This window comes from Falco peregrinus, chromosome 3 (assembly GCF_023634155.1).
Source record: "Falco peregrinus isolate bFalPer1 chromosome 3, bFalPer1.pri, whole genome shotgun sequence".
In the NCBI taxonomy this organism is placed as follows: Eukaryota; Metazoa; Chordata; class Aves; order Falconiformes; family Falconidae; genus Falco; species Falco peregrinus.
In genome coordinates, this window is record NC_073723.1 from 40223550 (window position 1) to 40248740 (window position 25191).

The 25191-nt window shown below is 37.6% G+C and overlaps 1 protein-coding gene across 3 annotated transcripts in view; it reads right to left on the minus strand.

Annotated features, from left to right (window-relative positions):
* Window positions 1-11244: 11244 nt before the first annotated feature.
* Window positions 11245-25191, minus strand: part of CRISPLD1 (cysteine rich secretory protein LCCL domain containing 1) — a 46118-nt gene continuing 32171 nt past the window's right edge. For 2 of the 3 annotated variants that reach the window (XM_055800004.1, XM_005229892.4), the window contains 3 exons: window positions 23075-23150; window positions 14723-14853; window positions 11245-12838 (listed from right to left, as the gene is read on the minus strand). In XM_055800004.1, coding sequence (XP_055655979.1) covers window positions 12787-12838; window positions 14723-14853; window positions 23075-23150 — 259 coding nt within the window. In that variant the 3' untranslated portion in view covers window positions 11245-12786. Of the gene's footprint in view, window positions 12839-14468; window positions 14854-23074; window positions 23151-25191 lie in introns of those variants that run through there. The other variant, XM_027792082.2, reaches the window with a different exon arrangement.

Genomic DNA, 25191 nt, shown 5'->3' on the forward strand with positions numbered 1-25191 from the left:
ATATGCTATACCATCAGCTTGTGTAAATTAGCAATTTTTCCATGAAGTCAAGATAGCTGCCCTGATTAACACCAGCTGAAAATCTGGCCTGAGCTTTTAAAAAACACTGTGGTTAAATGGTGATATTTTTCTTGAGTAATATTTTTTGCCAAAGTGGAAAATGAAGCAAAAGCTTCAGGGATAGAGAGGTTTCAACTATGCATCAAAAAGGCAGCTAGAACAATAGGCTATTACAGGGAGTTACTTCTTTCACATGACAGTAAATTTAGCAGATTTTGTTTTACTGAAGCTGTGTCCCTTAAACAAATAAACCCTGTTCATTATGCCCAGGCATAAACGCCCTGGCAGAAAGAGGTCAAGGGAACTGTCAGCCATGTCAAGCACAGAGATTATCTGAATGCCAGCGAAACTGTAACTTCCATCCCCAGAAGGTTCAGGCATGCCAAGTTTGAGGACTAGTCCACATAAGAGAAGGCAGGGAATGCCAAGCTCAAGGCTATCTTGGGCAAAGAGGCCTCTTGCAACAAGACCATTCCTACGTCTGCTCTGTTTCTTTGGGTAAAGTAAATTCTACCTTGCTTGGAAGGTCTTCTTGTGTCCTGGCATACTAATGTTATCCACAGAAGTAGGAGGTACCAAGATTAGTAGGTTTGCTGTGTAAAAAGCTGGCATCCAAAGGGATATACCCAACGGGATGATAGCATAGCACCCCAAAAAACATATGGGGATACGGCTGTTGAGAAAATGTGTGTAATAGAGGGAAAGGAGCAAGATCTGAGGAGACTAAGCCTACTCATGGAATTATAAACAGTCCTACTCAGGCTGTTTGAAGTACAATGAGAGCCAGCCATTCTTCTGTGATAGAGAAGCAAATGATCTGCCTCTAAAAGAAGCATTTTGAATAATCTGTATACCTCTTTGTTGGTATTTTTTCCTGTGAAATAATCTCCCATTGTTTTGACTGTTCTATAATTCATGCCACTTCCTCAAACATTTCTAATCTTGAATGCTTCACTTCCTCCGTTCTGCATAGAGCTGTTCCAGTGAATTCAAAGAACATTTTCTTACATTAGTTCATTCATCACAGTCAAATCACTTTGGTTTGTTTATGGATCTAATGCAGAAAAGGTTTGGGTTTTGCAGACTATTATCTTATCTTGTAGTCTTGCAAGGCCTCCCACTTTTGCATTAAATCTTCTGAGTTGAGACTTCAGCTAATGTAAACAGGCATGAATAGTTCTGAATAGGTCTGAAAAGGTCTGCCAGTAATTACAAGACTGAATAATACCCATCAAAAATAGCAAAATAGGTCATCACTTTCAGCAGACTGTCCCATTTTGTAAAGAACATGTTCCCAGGTGGGTTTTTTTGTGCCCTTGGCAGTAGAAATTTGGGACATTGTTTAGAGCTAGATAAAAGCGACAGGCATATACCTAGCTTGAAGAGTCATATGATGAGACTGTGTTATGGTTCAGCCCCCCCCAGCAACAAAGTACCATGCAGCCACTTGCTCACTTCCTCCACCTCCCCCATCAGGATAAGGAAGAGAATCAGAAAAAAGCTAAAACTCATGAGGTGAGATAAAAAATTAATAATGGAAATAAATTAAAATGTAGTAATAGTAATAATAATAATTGCAATTAAAAGGAGAGAGAAAAAGAGAGGAATAAAACCCAGGGGAAAAAAACACAAGTGATGTACAATGTAATTGCTCACCACCTGCTGACCGATGCCCAGCCACTCCCTGAGCAGTGATCAGCTGGCCCTGGCCAACTCCCCACTGTTTATATACTGAGAAACGTTCCACGGGATGGAATATCCCTTTGGCTAGTTCAGGTCAGCTGTCCTGGCCCTGATCCCTCCCAGCTTCTTGTGCACCTCCTCACTGGCAAAGAATGGGAAACTTGAAAAGCCCTTGATTTAGAATAAGCACTACTTAGCAACAACTAAAACAACAGTGTGCTATCAACATTATTTTCATACTAAATCCAAAACACAGCACTGTACCAGCTACTAAGAAGAAAATTAACTCTATCCCAGCCAAAACCAGGACAGACTGAAAGTTTTTTTATGGAGAATAGTATGAAAGTATGACTGAAAATAATATCAAGAATAGTGTTTGTCAGTATCTGTAGGCTGCCGCCACCTAAAGAATGAGAAACATCAACTAATCCCTACTAATCCCTGCGTTAAACTTCCTGATCCTGCAGCCACTGTTTGAGCAGATTGCAGACTAGTACAAAGCACTAGAGGCAAGGCATAAAAAGGATACTTTCTGTCAATAGATAACACTGTCTCCCTCAAGATCCTCACAAAGAAGCAAATGAATTATGGCTTTGATAAGCAGACAGTGAGGTAAATTAAAAACTGGCTGAATGGCTGCACCCAGAGAATGATAATCAGTGGCACAGTCTAGTTGGAGGCCAGTAACTATTGGTGTACTCCAGGGGTCTATACTGCCTCCAAGCCTGCTTAGCATCTTCATTAATGATCTGCATGAAGGAGGAGAGTATACCCTTGGCATTTGCTATGACACAAAACTGGGAGGAGTGGCTGAGATGCCAGAAGGTTGTGCTTCCATCCAGAGGGACCTCAACAGGCTGAACAAATGGGCTTATAGGAATCCTATGAAGTTCAACAAGAAGTGCAAAGCCCTGCAACTGAAGAGGAACAAGTCTGTGCACCAGTATATGCTGGGTGCCACACAGCTGGAAAGCAGCTTGGAAGAAATGGACCTAGGGGTCTTGGTGGACATCAAGTTGAACATGCACCAGCAGTGCACCTGTGGCAAAGAAGGCTTGTTGTACCCTGGGCTGCATTAGGCAGAGATTGCATTGCCAGCAGGTTGAAGGAGGTATCCTTCCCCTCTACTCAGCACTGCTGAGGCCACACCTGGAGCACCATGTCCAGTTCTAGGCTCCCCAGTATAGGACAGACATGGACATACTGAAGAGAGTCCAACAAAGGGCCACAAGATGATGAAGGGACTGGAGCATGTCTCCTGTGAGGAAAGGCTGAGAGAGCTGGGTCTGTTCAGCCTGGAAAAGAGAAGGCTCGGGGGATCTTATTAATGTCTATTGGCATTAATAGGGTGCAAAGAGGATGGGGCCAGGATCTTTTCAGTGGTGCCCAGAGACAGGACAAGAAACAATGGGCACAAACCGGGACAAAGAAAGATCCGTTGAAAATCAGGAAACACACTTCACTGTGAGGGTGACTGAGCACTGGCACAGGTTGCCCAGGGAGGTTGTGGAGTCTCCATCCTTGGAGATACTAGAAGACTGTCTGGACATGGTCCTGAGCAGCCTGCTATAGGTGAACCTGCTTGAGCAGGGAGGTTAGACCAGATGACCTCCAGAGGTCCCGTCCAACCTCAGCCATTCTGTGATCACGCTACATTTCAATGCCCCAATGAAATGGGGACATCTTTTTGTAGATACCTTTTTATAAAGCTCTCTTCTTATTAAAGCACCTAGTACCAACATAAGACATTATTCAGAACAGGCAATGCTGATCCTTTTTCCACTAAAACCATTCAAAACACTGACACAGCTAACATTTTTTTATGATGTCATAAGTTGGTGAACAACTTGTTTCTTTCAGAAGCATTTTAATGATTAGGAATATCAAAGCTATCCTTATTCCAGTTTTTGAGGAACATCACAGATATTGGTGGGATTATTCTGTCAAATGATTTACACCAGTTTAACTGAAAAAGATAACTCAACCTTTCATTTATCAAATTTGCAGCATTATATCTAACACTAAACAGCATGCCTGCTTCATAATAGAGTTTGCTAAATTTCCTGGTGCACAAAACCTGTCTGTTGTCAATATTGTTACTGTGTTGAAGATGCTTTTGTTATCACACTTCCTTGCACATGCTCATGGTATGGCAGGATTCCCTCCCTCCCTCTCCTCTCTGTGATTTCACATGAGCATTTCCAGTGACAGAGCCCTGCAAGGCGTCTGCCATCCCTCCAGCCCCGCTGTGCAGTGCAGTATCACCACAGACATCCTCTCAAGATTTTCTCTTTCTTTGTAACTCCCACCTTTGACTAGGAAGGAAAAGAGGCATTTATGCTCTTGCTGAGACTCAAAGCAGCTGGGTTAGGTGGGAGGAGAGATACTAACTCTATTTCACAGTCACTTCTGTCACTAGGCATAAGTTATGAGAGTGAGAGTTGGGTAGCAACTTCAACTGTGCAGATACTTTTAGTAACTCCAGGGTCAAACCCAGAAGTTGTACTGAATAAGTCTTTCAGCTTACACATACAATTGAGTCAGTAGGTTGAAGGGAAGCTATTTGCTTTACATGGGCTTTTTGGAGACACAAACTGCATTCCTGATGAGCAGGTTATCTTCCTTGCACTGTGAGGATAACTCACATATTACTGCATCGTTTATGCCTTTTTACCAATGCATATTCTCTAGATTTTCAATCCTAACTCATTGCTGTCCAGGAATACATATGTCTGGAGACAATGAATTGGTAGAGATATGCAGTGAACTAAAGACTGGAAGAAACAAGCAAACAGATTTTTGAGTTGAACAGACTACAGGAATGTAAGTTCATTTTTAAGTTATTGGTAATTCATTCAAAATAAAATTAGGGGTTAGAAACTTTATATCTACAAATTTAAATAATTAAATATCTAGCTCTAGAAATTAAGAGAAAATTGATGATTGTTCTGTTCAGAAGACATCATAAGACATACTTGTTAACTAATCTGTTTAGCGGATACTTTTCTGAAGAATTGGACCTTCATGATCTATCACCTCCAGACTCTTAGAGCAGTTCCACAAGGTAACAGTTCCCCAACAGTTTTTATTTCCTTAGAGGATACTGAGAGGTGTAGCTCTGTATTACAAGCAGTTTCAAGGCATAAAGAGGTATTTCTGAAACACCATGAGGAATATTTCTTATTTCACCTTACAGTTATCATTAATACACTAATTAACTAAACCACTAAACAACTTTGGAGCCATATTTGCAAAAACTCAAATCAGCATCCTCTGCCAGTCGTACAAAATAGGTAAATTAACTCAAATGGATGTGCATTTAATTGATTTGTTTGCACAAAGAACAAAACTTATTGGAAAATTGTTTACAGAAAGTTTGGGTGCTTGTGAATGAACCTTAAAATCTGCATCAGATTTTCGTGCATCAGTATACCTCAGCAAGATCTTATTCATCTACCAGTCAAATTACAGACACATTTTCCTTTTCAGCCCCATTGATCTTGGTATTTGCCTATTTTGACACACTGAAGAAAAACAATGAGCTCTGAAATGTTATTTGAAGGCTATTTGGTTTGGGATAGTAACCAGTTTTAAAGTACTCAGATCAACCTTTATTAAGATTTATTCTTTGTATTGTGGCAGCATCTACCAGTTCTATTCATGGGTCATATGATACAGGCACATAAGTTGTAAGATGTAAGTCTCTAATACATCAAAGTGCCCTACTTTCCTGTAAGAGGCATTTCTCATATTCTCCGAGACTTCAGCCATTCTAGCATTCAGCTGCAAATTACTCTCACCCTTCTTGTTAAAGCCTGATTCTTTCACAGACTACAGATGTTAAGTTATTCAGTATGCTACAAGAGACATCGAGTCCTTTACCTATGCTTTTGACTAGTGTTAAATAAGAAGTTGGGTTGGAAACTCAGCCTTCTGGGGAGTCATAGACTGCAATTTTTATAGGAGTGGTTCTGAGTTGCTGTTTATGTGCTGTACTGATGTGAGAGAAGTAAGAGCTGAATGTCTTCTGAGAGACCATGGTAGAGATGGTGGTTTTCCTAAAGTATATTTTAGGTGTTTTGATTATACTGTGCTTCTCCAGGGACTGTAATGAAAACTACAAATTGAACTGAAGCATTAGCAGAATAGAATCCTAAATCAAAGTTTGCTATTTTTATTGTGTAGTAGAAGTAACAGTGCATCTCATTCAAGGTGTGACTTCCTCACTTCTAGGACAAATCTTTACATATGACAAAAACAAACTACAAAATAGTAACAAATTACAAAGAGAATTGCCTTACAACTTTTAGAAAACTGCTCTAAAATTATGTGGGCTTTGAAGCTGCTGGAGCAGAAGCTTCTACATATGAATTGTTTCAACAGTGCCAAGCAAAAAAAAAATAATAAAAAAATCACTGCAACTGTATGATCTGCATGATCTGCACATATTTGGTGTAACATGCTTAAACTCTCAATCAGAAGAAGGGCAAGTCTTTATGAGCAAGCCACCAAAACAATGTTTAGTTATTTCTTTTATTTAAAATTGCAAACCAATCTAATTTACCCCACAATTATTACTGGTTAAGAGAAAGGGTCTCGGAGCATTTCAAACACAATTCCTTGGCTCGGTTACAGCTGTGCCAGAGTAGGACTATCACCTCCAGTACAGCAAGCACTAAATCAGTTCATACAATGTACTTCTTTGTGTACTGAACTGGGCTAAATCCAGAATCTGAGCCTAAGTCCTTTTGCATAAAATGATTGCTCTGTTTCTGTGCTTAGAGCAGCCTGCAGCCCCAAAGGTCTTGGGAGTCATTCTGACACAATAAAAGAAATGCTTATTCAGAAGACATGATCTTTCATTAGGAAAAAAACCACCCACTATCAACAAGAAACATGGATTTCAACAGATAAATAAGGAATGAAGATTGAAAGGACTACAGGGAGATTTATTTAACAACTGTTTCTAATTTATCTTTGAGATGTACAGTAGCAGCAATTTATGAGAATTCAATGCCAGCTTGCTATTTACATTGCATATAAACAAGCCTAAGTGAATAATTAAGCAAATGAAGTACTCATTTTTCAAACTGTAGTTCAAGTTTGGAAGTCTTATTACCTCCCAGCACTTTTTATTTCTTGAGCATCCTAAAAGTAATTACTATTACTACAAATTCTTAGGAGTCTCTCAGCCTTTGGAAATAATTCCAAAAAGATATGCAAGCAAATCTAATGCAAGTTCTTGTACTTATTCTAAGATGATATTCCTAATAAGGATATTGTCTTATAAACAACATTCATTCAGAAATAACTGCAAACACACCAATTAAAGTTTGTTAAACTGCATAAGCAGTCTTTATATTAAATACAGTTTCAAAGAGATTACTGTTAATATTGCTGGGTTTAGCTATGGTAATTTCTGTTCAGCTGAAATATACGTGAATTCTTTGAACAACTAAATTTCTTGTGAAACAGTGTGTGCTGACATTCTGATTTTGTTATAATGCCTATGCTTTAAATAAAATTAGGGCATTCAAAAGTCCAAGAGTTCTTGCCATTGGCAACTGAAGTCTTTTGTGTGTATATTAAAAGATACGGTATTCCTGTTGCTTGGCCACTGTATCTCAGTTCTTAACCAGTAACTTTGCTTCTAGCCTTACCCCATTGTTAGTAAAGCCAAAAAAAAAAAAAAAAAAAAAAAGATACAGCACTGGGGGCACATACTGAATTGAATAATTAGGGTAATTATTACAGAAAACAATGTGAGATAGTAAGATATGGAGCATCATGACTGGCCATTTTGCCTGCATGTTCTTTACTTCCCTCTTTTGATCTCGTATTTTCCTGTGCCTTACTATATTGAGCTCATCTGACTGGGGGGATTTTGCTAGCTTCTGAAAATTTAAGACTCATTATTAGTACTTTTTGCAAAGTGCTATGATGGTTCAATGATGTAGGCATCTGCCTCCTAGCAAACAGGCTAAGATAAACAAGACATGTAACACAGGTCATTGAACAGCTGGTGGCAAATTTCAGGTGTCACATTATCATCCTATGTTGATATCATCCTATGAAGCAGGAATCACATTTTATTGTATCTTCACAGCCACCCAGTACATTACAAGGACTTCTAACTTAATAACAATATCAGTAATATCAATAGTGACCATATATAAAATACTATTCCAATCATTTATTCCTGAAAGCAAAGACATGCTCAAGCTAAGGCTGACAGCATGGCTTCTTTTCCCATATGCACAATGCATGCCTTTATATAGCAATTTTCTGAATACTGAAATATGGTATCATTTGTATATCTAAAGCTCTCTAAGATGCATATTATACACTGAATGAAACAAAACTCTTCAGGCTCTTCATTCCTTGTATAATTCCCTAGAGTTCCACAGATGCTATAAAAAGCCTTAAGACATAGAAGTGTGACAGTACAGTATTTCATACAGTATTTATATAAATTTCCAAACAGAATATTGCACTGTATGAAAAATCTTTGTAACGTCCAAATATTTATGTTACTAAACCTGACCCTTTGTATGACTACAGAAACTGCAGGAAATAAACCTTCCCTTGTGTATTCACAGGAAAATGGGTTATCTGAGTTTTCAGCCAAATTCAAAACACACTTCAAAAGCAATTGCCACACAGAAGACACTGTTTATGTGAGTAACTTGGTTACATAGCTGCCATATGAAGTGAAGTGCAGTGCATTTCCCTAAGCACATGTATCAATACATACAGAAAAGTGATGTTTTCTTCTTTTAAATCCACTGAGAATCCCTACACAGCTGACAGTCTGACATTTACATAAAACCTGAAACCAAGTACTTCATCAGTCAAAAACCTGTAAACTGACATAGATTACCCCAACATGTGTATCAGGCTTGGCTCTAAAAATACTTCATGTATAATTTCTAGATCAGACTGTCCCCTATGCAGAAATCAGACACAAGGAAGTCTGTAAACTGTCTAAAATACCTCAGTATCCACAAAATTTAGGATTTTTTAGTTTCCTTAGTTTATGTCCAGCTAGTACTATGAGCTGTCTGCTGACATGAGTATGGGTCCCCAGCTCCCTGTAACTAAAGTATCCTTATAAAGCTATCAAAATCACAGGAGACTGTTAAAGAATTATCTGTTTGAGTCTGGCCAATTTCTTTTGTACCAGCTCTTGTTTAGTTATGAAAATAGCTGCTCCAGATGGAAGGGATGCAGCGTTGCAGAGAAATGCCTTAATTGATCCTTACTAAAAAGCTCACCAGGCAAGTGAACTATGCTTGACAAACACTTGACTTCTCTCCAAATGATCCCTATGCTTTTCTTTTAAAAAGATTCCTCATGGAGCAAGGGAAATACCACAGCACTATGCAAAAAGGTTCAAATGTACTCTACCCTGCTTCACACATGCTTTTAAGGGCCTTTCTGTATTTAGTGGGTTTACATTTCTTGATATTTTAACCCTTTCAAAATTATAAATGGCATGTATCAAAGTCCTAAAACAGCTCTTTTTTTTTTTTTTTTTTTTTTTCTTTTTTTTTTTTTGGCAGAAGATTGTGGTGTATCAGTTGTAGTAATTCTTGTTGGCTACTTATAGGTCTTTCCTGGAAGCAAGCTAAATATTATGACTAGCATGAATTAAGCTTTACTTTCTAATGGATTATCCCTTTTTTCTTTTTTATTTCAAGTTGAGAGCATAGTTTTGTAACTGTTCCGTTAACCAAACAATTCTTCAGCATTTAAAAGCTGACTCTCTTTTATATTTTTTTTCATGAGGCTATAAAGAGTTCTCTGATATTGCTAGTTACTCATTTGGGCTTTCCGTTAATTAGTTGTGACCATTTGACATAGAGTTGCCTCTGGTGCGGACAAAAATACCGATGTGTAGCTCCCACTCCACAGATGCTTGGAAATGCCTACTCACTGACTAATTACTTACAGTAAATACAGAAGATAATTTCTCAAAAAGCCGATGTTAGCTGGAATATTTATAACATGATAGAATCATTGCATGTGGAAAAGCAACAGGACTCCAAAATTTGTCCAACGGAAGATGAGGAGAAAGTTACTTACCTCCCTTTCTTCTTGCCTGCTAACTTGTTGGTTAGTAGAGCTGCTCACAGCAACCATTCACACACCCTGGAGATAGCCCCCACTTCTCCTTCCACCAAGGACTAACGTTGTTGTTATGAAACCAAGGGTCCACCCTTGCCCCCTTGCACAGGAACTCCCAGCAAATGTAGGCTGGGCTTTACAGATGAAAGTGAGGAGAGGAAGCAAAGATACACAGAAGAACAAAAAAGTCATCACGAACAAATGGAAGAAAAAGACAGAAATTTGGTGTGGCAGCTGTTTCCACATGGGACCTCAGTCACCCATCTACTCAAAGTGAGGAAGCTGTGGTTATGGCTGAAGGTGCAACCATCTTGTCCTCCCCCTCACCCCAGGCTCTGCACTGCCCAAGGGAAGGGGTGCGCCCTACTGCCTGCTCAGCACAGCAGGGAGCTAGCTCACCACCCAGCCTGTGCAGCACCCAGTAGGCTTCCCATGGGCTCCTGACACCACTGCTGGGGACCATGGGCCTGGCAGGGGACATAGCTGCTGGATGGCAAAGCCAGGCTGCATGAAAACATCTCACCTGTATGCAAAGGAACACTACTGTTGCATTCACACTGTTTTGTTTCAAATGTCTCCCTCAGCAGTTCCGCTATATGTTCTGATAACCCCAGCTGTAGGTATTGCCAGGCTAGAAACACAGAAAGTGCTGCTGTTTTGGTGCTTTTAAGGAAAGGCGGTGCAAGTCCATCTCAAGCCTTTAAGTGACTTGGAGACGCATCACAGTCAAATTCTATTTGCACTTTGGTTTCAACTCTGAAAAATGGTTAATGCTGGTATTTGCAAAATCTATATAAAGCTTCTTTCAATGGCCCCTGCCACCACCTGCAAAAAAAGGGGTTATACATCAAACACTCTTTGTCTCCCTCATCAATTAAAAAGATTTCCCAAATGGCACTCCCAAGTTGGCCATTAGTCTTATGAGTGAAAAAAAGAATGTGTAATACAAAAATCTGCTTGTTTCCAACAAATGTAGCTAGGAACGTTCACACTAGAACACATTTATCACAACAGCAAAGAGTTGTACTGAATAAAAGGTAGTGGCTGTTTTGCAATCACTTCCTGACACAGAATGCCCCATTAAAATGAGGCAGCAATCTGTTCCCAAAGACCCTGGTCAGAACTTAAAAAAAAAGACCATAAGATTTATTCATAAAACTCCCAAAGCAATTAATGGAAGCTGTGTGCTTTAATTGCCTTTACAGCTTTTAGACCTCAGACTATTGTCTACTGCTTGGTTCTACACTTGCAATGTTTAGGTCAGTAAGAAAAAAAAAAAAAAAACCAAAACAAATGGAAATTTTGTGTGGCTGTTATTTTTGTCTTCTTGAGGCAGGGCAAACAATTAAAAAATAAAGGCTGTCAAAGGTACTCTTACGATGTAAATTAATTTTATTCAAAACAGATTAAAAAAACTAACAAAGCTTGCCTAACTACATGAGGTAGTACATGTAGCAAAATGGAAGGAAGAATAGAGTATTCTGAAATATGAAGAATACAAGTAAGTTTACAAGTTGGAAGGAAATAAATTCAACAACAGAAACAAAATATACCAAAAATAAAGTTTTAACAGCTTTTCAGTCTTAAAGCACCAATACACTTTTCATAGAAAGAAACATAGTATCACCACTACATGTTCTTCATATACCATAATATGGTAAAATTAATGCACAAGGCTGTTCACCATAAATGAATTTTTAAAAATAGTGAAGCAACAAATGACATACTTGTCACTGGGCTCCGTACCACTATACTTCCTGGCCTGCAGGAGTATTTGCCAGGTCATGAGGAGCAAAGTTAACCTTTGTTACCATTTTCTTTAAGGTTTTTTTTAAACATTTACCCTCATATTAATGTAATTGATGTATAGTATATGGATACCATGTACAGCTTAAGGTCTCAAGCTTGCAAATTTTTATGTATGTTTACAAGTCTACACTTTTGCTGAAAACCAATTTAGGTAAATTGAAGGAGTCACATGGCAAAAATAAAGCATGAGTATGTGCAGAATTACATTGCAGAACTGATGGCTTATTCCTTAATTTCAGGTTACTCCACTACTCAATACAAAAATTTTATCAGACCCTTCAAAGTTACATACGTCTATCTCTCACTCACCCATCCCAAGACAGCTGGATATCTGTGAAGGACTAGGCCATAATGAATTGGTTATTCGAACTAAAGAGCTTAGCAGCATCCAATAAACATTTCATCAACATATTTAAGAAATAATAAACATAAATTGCCCAGTCTCTTAAATTAGAGGAAAACATGCTAATATGACTCAGGACTTCCCTATATTTTAAATTTTCTATTTTATTTCAAAATATGTATTTGTACGTGTTATGATTAGTATGAAATTAAAAACAGTCTAGCTCTTAATTTATGCTTGCATGGCTAATGCTACTGCAAATCATCAAGAAGTTATATCTATTGTAATTTCACTTTAAGGCATGATTTATTTTATTGAATTATTAGGATGGCTTCTTTTATGTACACTGGAAATAAAAATCCAGGCCTCCCTATGGTCTAGTTTTAAGGTTACTGTTAGTGGCATATATAAAGCACCATACAATAACATATTCAGATGAAGAAAACAAAGAACATTTATGAGCTTTGAATTAACTGTATAGGAGTAACTGCTAAGAAAATATAGCAATATTTAACACAGGATTCAAAATACTGTTATATATCATTATAGATTTTCAAATGAATTTTTCTCCCATGTTTACTTTTACAGATTTTTTCATTAAGATATATATGTAATTTAAACTTTTTGGTGGAAAGCAGTATACATCTTCTGTACAGTAATGTTACAGCTTTATACACATTTTAGGAATTATAAGAAATGGCCTTTATTATTCTCTTCCAAGTGCTATCGTTTCACTTGCCTGTTTTACATTTTACTTGCTAGACTCAAACAACAGCAAATACTCTGAATGCCTTGCTTCCTGGAGGATTCTGTAAACTGAAACATAAAAACATTCTTGATGTTATTTTTAAGGCTGCAACAGTCCAATGACAACTTCTTTGAACTGTTAAACACAATTCTAGGATCCTGCAACATTTCTTGTGTCTACTCATAACTAACTAGACTTTTTTTTTAAAAAAAACTGTTAGAAATAAAAATTACATAAAACTTCAGATCAATTTTTCTTCCAAGCAGCTTATTAGGAACATATCATACAATAAAAAAAATCAAGTAATCCTTTGTGATGAGGGATTCTGGTTTAAAGAAGAAAGCTCTGTTGAAGCAAAATAGTAGAAAAAGTTTTTAGGAAAAAGAGAAAGCATGCATCTTATGCTCGCTCTTCTAATAACTATATTTGGACAGAACTTGCACGCACAGCAGATCACTTGTTTGTTAGTTGCTTGTATGCTAATGAATAGATTTCTAAAGAGAATTCGTATTTTACAAAAACAGAGGAAATGCTTTCTGAATGGATCAATATCTGGCTTCAAAAGAAATGAAACAAAAATACCCAACTGCAATGAAATTTTGTTAGAATAAATATTTTTGTCTTATGAACTGCACTAGGATGTCATATTTAATGGCCCCATTGTCTTCTCTTTTGCAAACCCTGCCTGAGGCGTATCTGGGAAGGAAAGGGACGTGGAGGTGAAATTAAGGGTGGGCACAATGAAGCAGGTTGCCTACGATGGCGCTACAACTGGTCATCTGCTTCACAGATAACTTGCATGGGACTCTTTTCCAGACTGCTGTCCTTCCATACTTTACCACGGTAAAAGAGAAATAATGATTACATTTTCAACACTCTTCCTGGTTCTACCTCTAGTCAGTGAGCAGATCTATATGGGGAACAAAAGTATCAGTCAGGAAGCACTCTTTCTGAAGAAACTGGGTGGTCATGGGGAAAGGCCAAAAGAATATGTAAATTAATCCATCCACTAAGCAAAGGAAATCTGTATTTTACAAGTTTCCAGGTATGTTGAAAGGTTTGAAGGAAAGAGGCAAGACATACCCCCACGCCTAATTAAAAATAAGAAAAAAATACTCTAACTTTTCCTACTTCCAAGTTCCCTACAGAAACTTTTGGAGGTTTTTCCCAGTCAAATTTATTGAAAAGCCTATGGTTTTAGAGGTAACAAACATTTGCAGGACTAAAAGACTGGAACAAGATTTTTTTAAGGTAATTTTTCCTTCTTCCTTTAGAACCTGGAGAATTCTTTCAGGGATTAAATTTAATCTGCAACATTCAGCCATTTGTTATCATCATAGAACACATGAATACACTGAATACAGCTAAATGAAATTTCAAAGCATATCCATGTCTTTCAGAAAAAGTTTAAAAAATCAAACCATTAAAAAAATTTTAAAAATATGTTTTAACAGTTGTGAATTTTCAAGTTTGTGAACACTATTTATGATCCAGGTTCACTGGCTTGATATCTTGTCAATCAGTAATGAACATTTCATCATGAACCAATGAACCTGCACCAGCTACAAGTACCCGCATATTGCAGAACCTCTCACTTGGACGGAATAAATCAATAATGTAATTTTTAAAAAATCCCAAAGAAAGCAAAGGGAATTTTCTTATCAAATATTGTGTTAGTTGCAACAGAACCAGCAAAGTAAACAAGAGAGTTATTTTATTTCATAAGCAGCTTTTTAGAGTAATGATTTATGAGCTTAGAGGAGGCAGGCAGCTCTGGTACCACAGCTTCTCCAAAGTCACCACAGCTGTTACACAAGCTCTGTAAATCACCCATATATATTGGTCTATTTGTTTGGCTTCTAGCACTGCCCCAGGTACAAACAGACACAGTGCAAGGCACTGTAAATCTTATTAGAGGTGAAGGGTGTAATCTTTGAAATTGGGCTCTGTACCTTTCTGAGTATATCCCATTTTGAAAGGAAGCAATGTACACCTTCCTTTTGTCTACTGGCATGACATCAACATAACCACCCTGGTTGCGGACTACACCAGCATGTACTGCTGCCCGGCAGATACTGGATATCTAAGAAAGAACAAGGAAAAGATTAGTTTTCATTCATCCTTTCATTTCAAAATTGTTTAAAAGAAAACTAATACAGACATTTGAACCAAGTTCTAGAAAACATACAGTAATTATATTTAACGCATGACTAGTTTTATTAATCTTACAGTATTTGAATTCTTTTCATAGGAATTAGGCCACTCTATAGGAATACAGACACCACCTCTTCAAAGATCTCCTGCGCCATGACCCCAAAATTATTTATTTCAGGTTATTTCAGGTCAAAGAACCTGTTTGAATTCTTGAGCCTTTCAAAATGAAAGGCTCTATCAGCCTTCACTTCAAAAGCAGAGGTAGTAAAACCCAAACTTTAGTCAATTATAGATCAGGAGATTCAGTTCAATCTCCAGCCAGAGCCAAACAGGGGAACTGTAGAACAGCAAAGGCACATGCACTCATACATTTCTAGGATGATGTCCTACCCCAAAGATGAGGGATAGATGCAGTACTTCCATCTCTAGGTGCAAGACCTCAAACAGCAGTGAAATGATCCACGTTCAAAGGGAACATCACAATTTCCTATCCAGGCATGGCAAATACTAAAAGCTAATTAGATTAAAGGCATAATGTGAGCATCAAACAGGAGACAGAGGTCTAAAATCATTCCCTGGATATGACAGATGATTAATGGCAGACTAATGGCTTTAGCTCCTCCACTCTGAGTGAGGAAATAGAGTCAGAAGGTGAAGACTCTCCAATTGCTTCAAAAGAAGAATTTTTAAATCAAGATCTAATTCCATAGACTTTACACAGCCAAAATTACACAGCACTGTTAGACCCCAGGCCTTAAAGAACAAAAATCCAGGTAGACACAAACACAGACTCACTGTCAATGAAGGAGGAGTTGGCATGTGAACTATTAAAGGAGTTTGACCGCTACCAATCGATGAGCCCTGACAATATCCACCAGAGGGTGTTAAGAGAGCTAACCGCTATCATCGTGAGGCCGCTCTCCATAATCTTTGAGAAGTCACAAAGATCAGGGGGACATACCAGATGACAGGAAGAAAGCTAATATCACTCCCGTCTACAAGAAAGGCTTAATGGAGGATCCAGGAAATTACAGAACCATCAGTCTTACTTCAGACCCTGGGAAAGTTACGCAACAAATCCTCTTGGGGGCTATCACAAATCAAATGCAGCGTGTGATTGGGAAAAGTCAGCATGGATTCACCAAGGGCAAATCATGCTTGACAAACCTGACCACCTTCTATGACAAAGTAACCTGCTCAGTTGATGTAGGGTGAGGGGTGGACATTGTCTACCTGGATTTCTCCAAGGCTTTCGCTAACAGTTTCCCACAGCCTCCTCCTAGAGAAACTGCCGCATTATGGTCTAGACAAGTGGTCTGTGCAGCAGGTGGGGAACTGGATGGCTGCCTGCACCCAGAGGGTGGTGGTAAACAGCTCCTCTTCAAACTGGAAACTTGCCACAAGTGGGGACCCCCAGGGATTGATATTGAATCCAATGCTGTTTAATATCTTTGTAAGTGATCTGGATGATGGGATCAAGTGTACCCTGATGAAGTTTGCTGATGATACCAAAATGAGTGAGGAATTAGACACTTTGGAAAGGAGAGCCACCCTGCCGGAAGGCTGAAAGAGTGAGCTAACAAGAACCTTATGACGTTCAACAAGGACAAGTGTAAGGTCTTGCACCTGGGAAAACATAATCCAGGAGTGCAGCACTGACTGGGATCTCCCCAGCTGGAATGCAATGCAGCTTTCTGGAATAGAGACCTGGGGGTCCTGGTGGACAACAATCTCAATAGGAGTGAAGTGTGCTGCTGCAGCGAAGAAAACTGACAGGATGCTGGGTTTCATCAACAAGGACATCACCAGTAGAGATAAAGAAGTCGTTATCCCACTCTGCTCAGCAGTCGTCAGGCCACAGCTGGAATACTGTGTTCAGTTTTGGTCCCCAATATACAAAAAAGACATAGACAGGCTGAAGAGGGTCCAGGGAAGGGCCACAAAGATGATCAAAGGACTGGGAACCTGCCATATGAGGAAAGGCTGAGAGAACTTGTTCAGCTTTGAGAAAAGACGGCTTAGGGGAGATCTTACCACAATTAAGTATTTAAAGGGTGGCTACAAAAAAGATGGAGACTCTCTTTTTACAAGGAGTCACATAGGAAAGATGAGGGATAATGGGTACAAGTTACTCCTGGGGAGATTTCGACAGAACACAAGAGGAAAATTTTTCACACTAACAATCAGCCATTAAAATAATTTCCCCAGGGAAGTAGTGGATTCTCCAACACTGGACACTTTTAAGATTCAGCCGGACAAGGTGCTGGGCCATCTAGTCTAGACCATGCTTTTGCCTAGAAAGGTTGGACCAGATGATCCTTGAGGTCCCTTTCAACGTAGTATTCTATGACTCTATGATCCTGTGAAAATTCTCTCTGAAGTTAACAGCAGTTTCATCTGACCGAAACCTACATTCTCTGGCCACTAATTCCTCTCATGAACCTATGTAGCATAAATAATATCCACAGAAGGATTGCTCAGTGACAATCTTGATAATGTTCTTCTAAATAATTGATGTAAACTTGCAGTCATCTACTATTCTTTCAGCATTTAAAAAATTAATCGCCAAAAGAATGAAACTTCTTAGACACTCAAGAATGTAGGTCCTTATCTTCAATACACAGCACAGCAAAATGTACTTCCAGCTACAGTGAATCTCCACTTACAGCCAACTTGTTTTGTGGAAAAAGTCTTCACTGAAATAGGTCTCTCCACATCCAATCTTAAAGACATAGCCAACAGAAATATCAATAGCTGGTCACACAGACCACTATTTAAACAAGAATTGCATTTCTTCCAGTTATAATGGGAATAATTTATATCTGTTACCATAGTTATTCTGTAATCTCAATATTATAAAATCACAAATTTAAAATAGCAATGATTTTCCTACTCTCATTCCAAGCACAGAACTTGCCAGTTTCACTGTTTATAGTTTGTCTTTTAATGTTACAATATTCCTAGGAGTAAAGATTTGAAATTGTTTATGCAAAGAATCTTTTGCAAAGATGGTTTAGGGTTTGTTTTTTTTTTAAACTGCTGGCTGCAGTTTTTGAACATGCCAGAAGGGATGTCATTTATGTTCATCTGTACTTTTTCTCCTCCTTCCAAGGCTGAAAGACTTTTATTATATCCTGAACACCAGCAGTTCCCTTATTTTTAGAATTATAGCATCCTTTATGTACTCACACTATGAGAGTAACTCAAGAACAGACTCATCATGTGCAATTTCAAACATACAGGGGGAAAAATACCTTCTGCAATACAGGATAACAGTCTAAAGAAACAAAAGATGAGGTTTACAAGCAATTAACTACAGTGAAGAACTAGAAGAACGCTATTAATTATTAGTAACATAATATAGCAACTTTGTTTCAGTTCACATTGGAGACATAAAAAAAAGCTATAAGTATAATTGGGGAAAAGAAATATCAAAGCTTTTCACCTCTGTAATAGTAAACAAAATGCTACATTTTGTGTACGTCATGAGATAGGTAGTTACCTTCATAATTACATTTGAAGGTAGCTATTACTAGTTGTTCCAATGTCATTTGGAAGTTTCTAGTCAAGTTTAAAAGGAAGGAAAAGTCAAAGGATGAAAACTTTGACAGAGGAGGCTGACTACTTGTTGGAAACTATCTCCAGTAAAGGATGGGTTCATTGACAGGGTTGATACCACAGTTGGTTTCTGGATCAACGAAGTATAGCTAGGCTAACACAAAACGTTTTTAAAGCTAAAGGCAAGAAGCTTATACAGGAGATGTGAAAAAGGTGAGGTCAGAAGAATGGGGTTGATGAGGCCAACCCAGAGGCTATTGTCAGATGAAAAATAACCTGATATTCTAATGCTGTTTTCCAGATGAGACTGGAGAACAAATGTGCATACTTTTTAAATATATAAACAATTAAAGGAGTATAAAATCCTAACTATGAACTAGCTTGTAAGAATAGAGATGAATAAAAGCATATAGTTTTATCAATATATGTGGAATATAATTTTTTTGATAAAGTATTATCTGCTTTGAGCTTTCAAGAACTTCTCATTGGCTTGGCAATCTTCACCTAAATGAAATCAGATTCCAGTACTGATACCACAATATTTCCTATACTTAATAATATTATGCCATTCTGACCACACTTCCTTGAACTGCTAAGGTGAACGTCCTGTTGATTTAAGCAGAACAGGATTTAACACTCAGATCTATCACAAATTTCAGCATATTATCAGTATTTTACATAAGCAGACTTATGCCACTTTCTGGAAGTCTTCATCAGAGATTTGTGTTTGTTTCTTAATTTTCATTAACTCATTCCAAAGGATATATAAGGCAGTATTTTTAAGTTAACATAAACATTTCATACAGCATTATATGACCCTGCTTTTTGCTGTGCTTTGAACCCTCCAAAATTCATTACTATTTAACAGGTCATAGGATCTGAATACCAGGTTGCTTAATTATTTTCCCTTTTCAGCTACTCGGAAAAATACCAAGTATCTACCACAGCACAGCAGTACTCTACAAAGGCATTTTAACCACAAATGTCTCTCCCTCACCATCACAGGATTATAGAACTATTTAATAGCTTTTTTACATTGCATTGTTTATATTTTACCACAGCAGAAAATTATGAGTAATTTTGCAGAATTGTATTAGGGATATTAGGGATACATTAAATTAGGTTATATTATTATATTATAGTATTAGGGATATATTTCCATATATGGTTACTGAAAGGAAAAATTAATATAGCCAAAGTCCTCACATGGCATGAAATTATACAACTCCATCAAATTCTTTAGATAAAAGACCTTTGTTCCTTTCTAGCCCCCAAAAGGAGTCTCAGGTTTTTTCTAGAATTGCTCAATCAACACCCATAATGTAGTCACTACCGGTAAGAGATTGTCTTTGGCAAAATGCTGCCTACTGTGAAAACAACAGGATAAATATAAACCTTAAACTCTTCAGAAATTCTTATAAGACAACTGGAATGTAGTTAAGAACTTCTATCATATACACATCTAATGTGTGTCCATTAAAATAAAACGTTACCAAAAAAATCTGCAGGTGAACGAATTTTCAGCTGAACTATCGTAGCTTCTCCTTCTACGAAAATGTTTGTTATTTTGGTACCTTGATAAGCCAGGGACTAACAGCAACAAAGGACAATCTCTGTCCAGGCTGGTACTGCAACATCATCTCCAACAGAGTTCAGACAATCACATTGGTCCTGACATGGTTCAGTTCTTGGGAAGATTTTTATTTCATAAATGAGGTCATATTGGAAAGTGTTTTAAAAATACATATATTGTTAAAATGCTTTGTCAATATCACATGATTCTGAAATTCCAGAAATAAGACTCAAAAAGTTTTAGACAAAACCAAAGTTGAAAGGTGGAACCAACTCTTCAGCACGAGGTAGAAGGAAACTTTCTTTTTTTCCTGGTCTGCCAAGAAGACAAAGCATTACCAGGTGGAAACTCTCAGCAGTGGGGCCACCAGGGAGACAAAGCATAAAGGTAGCAATGCGTTTGGTCCATATAAAGAATGAGTAATTTATATTTCTCTCTGCTGAGAACACCACATACTATAGTTCTTATTCACACCATAATAGCTCTCTTCAGAAAAGAAACTAATTGTACCATAAACTCAGAATAAGAGATGCTTTTGTTGCAATCTACCTCAAGACAAGTGAAACAAAAGGACATCAACAAGACAAGTGAAACAAAAGGAGATCAACTGAAAAATAGAAGGTATAGAGCACAGAGGGATGGGTATTACATGAACACAAACACAAGTTTATAGATGTTGGCTGTATGAACCATGGCTGTGATTTATCTGCCACAGACAAAGAGACAATAGCTAGCAGACTGGAGGAACGGTGGATGAAATAATGGGGAGTTTTGTTTCAATTGAGTTAGGGATAGTCATTGCAACATCAAAGGAAAAAAAGAATGGGAAGAAAAAAAAGAGTAAAAATTCTGGGGCACTACTGATAAACCAGAGAATAACCTTTCTCAGGATCAGGGAGGAAAAGATACCACCGTAAAATATGAAATGAGTTTAAGAATGAACGTCTGATCAGATCAAAGCCAGAAGAGGAACGGTTTAACTAGATTCTCATGAATACTACAAAAATGGTTTTGTAAACATGTATTTTTTGCATTAGTGGCATCTATTAATGCTATTTGCTTTTTCTTCTTAATATTTCTACAAAATCTTCTTAATATTTCTACAAAATCTTCTTAATTTACTGAATGGAAGTGGCCTAAGCCATAGTGCAAGTAAACAGTCATGTGCATATATGCATACATCCATATACATATATATGCATTCTGGAAACGAAAGAATTTGCACAATGTCACAAAAGCCCCATCTGATTTGTGGAATCAGCCAAGTAGATCATGAACTGCAATTTCAAATACATTTTGCTATGAGAAGTAGCCAAATGAATTATCTGTATCTATGAAAAAATTTGCCTGTGAATACATGAAAAATTGCAAAAGGGGTTATTCTCTATAAATACTTCACCTGAAACTACACTATAATGCACAAAATAACCAATCCTATTATTTAGTGAAAATATCAATTTAAAGTATCTTAGTTATAAAATAATTTAAAGGTTAGCATCAAAGGAACACTGTAGAAAATCGCATAATGCTGATACCATTGATGGGAACATCTGTACAAATATAGGTAGGACATATCTGTCTACATCTGAGCTAGATGCCCTAGGACCCTTCTGCAGGAAATGGAGAGGAATAGACATCTCTGTATAGGCAATTCATCTCATACGGAGGTGGACACTGAAAAGGTCAAATGAATTCCACTCTGCAGATGCCTATTTATCTCCTTTACAACTATATGCTGTTGTAGATAGTAGATACCTACCCTGACAGCACCTGAAGTTGCTAAGAAGACTCCCATCCCTGGTTTCTTACCTGTATTTATGTCCATTTTTTCCTAAAAGCAGTATGGCTGCACACATTTCTATACAATGGAGATGAATAATGAGATGGTACAACTAAAATAATTTTAAAGCATAGCCCTATAATATTAATTAAAGTTATCTGGGACTTCTCCAATCAAAGCAAATACATATTCTGGGATGATCTCCCGTGTGAGTTAAACAGAAATTGTTCTTTCTCCTACAGAAAAGTCTTTTCTAACTCACTGAGAAATGTTGGTTTTGCTTGCAATCGTAGAACTGAAAGAAAATTGTCTTCCACCAAACGGACCTATTGAACCTATTTTCACTGCCCTTCTTAGACACATGAAGAACTCATGCACAAATCAATTACCTGCCTGAACTGGAAGTACCTCTCACACATGCAACACTACTTACAGACAAGAGTATTTTCAGGACAGGTTACTCAAGGAATCTGATGGGTATTAGTTAGTTTCAAAATAATGATGAGTAAATATTTGCGTATTATTTTCACACATTTCCATGTGCTGATAAGTAGTAAAAACAGTCATCTGACCCAGCTGGTTGCCAGCATCCTAGCTTCTCCATAGAGAGATGACAAAGGAGAGGATAAAGAAGAACTCTCTCTTCATCCTTTTTACCCACTTCAGAACTAAACATGATGTAGAAAAGACAGGAAAAGAAAGCTGACTAGGAAACAAAGCAACACCACCCCCCACCCCAACAGCAGTCTGTTAAAATAATATGACAATGTGAGATACTTTACACAAATATATCAAAATCCTGCTGCAAATATTTAGCTATCTACACAGATAAGAAATATCAAAAATAAAGAGACTGTGGACATTTATTTTCAGAATAATTTTTTCTGTTTAGTTTAATCTGTCACAAGTTATGGTGGCATCAGGATCTAAAGAGCAAGGGTTTAAATGAGAATACACTGTGAATACAGAAGAAATCTGTGGGAATTTTGATAAAAAATTGAAAATATGGGCCCTGAGCCTATTGAAGTTTTCACCAAGTTTTCAAATAACTTTCTGTATCTTTAGCAGCTGAGTACTACTAATTTAAATGGGAGCCTCTGAAAAAGAACTTTTCAAAAGACTGTAAAACATCAGCATATAGAGAAAAACTGGATATCTATATTATATCTTACTATATGTTATAGGTTTTCACAGAATTTGTATTTCATGATATAATGCAAAGTAAATTACCATACTTACATCAGAATAAATTCGTGTTCCAATTACACGAGCATAGTGCGGATTTGCCTGCATACAGTTGTGAGGACAATACACCCTGGAATATCAAAAATAAATCGCACACAGTTAGGAAAAATGGTATCAGAGTATTACTATATCATATTCAGCATCAGCATTATCGAGTATAAATCAAGTAGATGATGCATACATATGAGTCTATACCGATACTAAAAGGCTGTCAGTTTTTAAGGCTTTGACAAAATGAGTGAAAGCATTACTGATGTAAGTTGTTGCAACAGGTCTGGTCTTCTTCCCTTCGGATAAGCAGATGGTATTCTTGTTCAATGAATGTGAGACCACTGGAAAAGCCAGTGAGAAAGACTCTTTACTCTCATATTATTATCTGTTTCTACACCACCCTGAACAAACCATACAGCTGAATGCCTTCTCAGGAGGCAGATCTGAATGAGGACCTGCTATGATCCTGATGACCTGGTGATGCAAGCCAATTTAGAAACTTACAGTGAGGGTCAGCACTTGGCATCTGTGGCTGAAATGAAAGACTCTGGAAAGTAATGAGATTCCTAGCTGATACTAGGAGATCAGAAAGCCACTGAAACAGATTGTCTTTATTCAACTGCGTTTTGTTAGCCTTTGAGAAAAACTCTCTGTGATTCATGGCTGCTACAGCTCCAAGATGCACAGAAAACCATGTGGGAAGCTAACAGTAGTATAGAAGGTGTCAAGCATCTTATTTGGTAATTGCAATATGCTACAAGGAAGAAGTGTCAGTCACCTCTAGGTCTACTCTGGGCCGTTTCATTTATAAAATGGGTCATGCCCTAATGGCTTTGAAGACACCCTACACGGGGCAGCCCTGGGCAAGCGTTCTTGTCCAGGATGCTATCCATGTTCCAATCAATACTCAGCATGTCACACCACTTGGGCATGCTACAGTTGTACCAGATGGGTAATTCAAACAGGCTGATGCAGCTAGGAAAGAGACTTTTGTCTGAAGGAAGCAAGATGTCAAAGAGGCCTTTTGAAGACCTGCTGATTTATGATTAGGGCATGAGAGGAAAAAATGAGGTTGTGCAATCAATACCATAGCTGACTACTGCTTGTAACTCCCGAGACTACATTTTCAGATTTAAAAGCATGCACAGTATCTTGAATGAATCACTGCTGTTGTGATGTTATGTTGCTGCATCAGAATTAATCAGTCATTTTTAACCTTATTTTCATTTTTAAATTTTCTTAAATACAGACCCTTTTTTTCTCTTAATACAGCTAGTTTTATTTTTTCATAATGAAGAGAGAAAAAAAAGAAGTATGAGATTGTTCCCATCCATTTCTGCATTCCACTCCTTCGCTTAGTTCACATCTTCCAGCTAGAAAGCCAGAAGTTATAACCTAACACCAAACAAGTCCACGGACCCAAGTGCTACATGAAGGGATGTTTTCCTAACAGTTCTGGCTTTGTACTTGCTTCCTGCATTGGCTGTAGGATTGCTATGAAAGTAATCTTGTGGATATCTCCAGCTCAGTTTGCGGTAAATCATGCTGCAGTGTATTTACCTTTGACTCATCTATGGTTTTAAGAACTGTTACCAATTTCCTTCCTCAAAATATTGTGGCACAGGCTCCTTTCAAAGGGTTAAAATGCAGGCTTCAGAGAAATGGCCCATATATTTAAAGCTGTTAACTGACCTGCGGACCACACCCTACCTTACCTTAACCATACATACTTCAATTTTTTTGCAAACGTATTTGCTCACTCTGTCCTCCAGAATTCCAGAAAACTCCAGAAAAAACAAGTCAATAACTTATACGAAAGTTATCTGTACCATATTCTTTTATTGTATCTGTTTTACTAGTAAATAAACTTAAATAAAGTGTATTTTGCCCAAGATGCATACATACAGTAGTGGACAATGAAAAATAAAAATGCATTTTTCTTCATAGTCTATAGTCTAACTAACAATGATTTCACTAAGATTTGCCAAGGGATCTATCTGTATGGGTAAAAGAAAGTGAGATTCTCATAATGAAAAAGCCTGTAGATCATCTTTACCTACCTGGCCTTCTACTTAGATCAAAGACTGAAATACCAGTAAAACATTTCTCACTTCACTTTT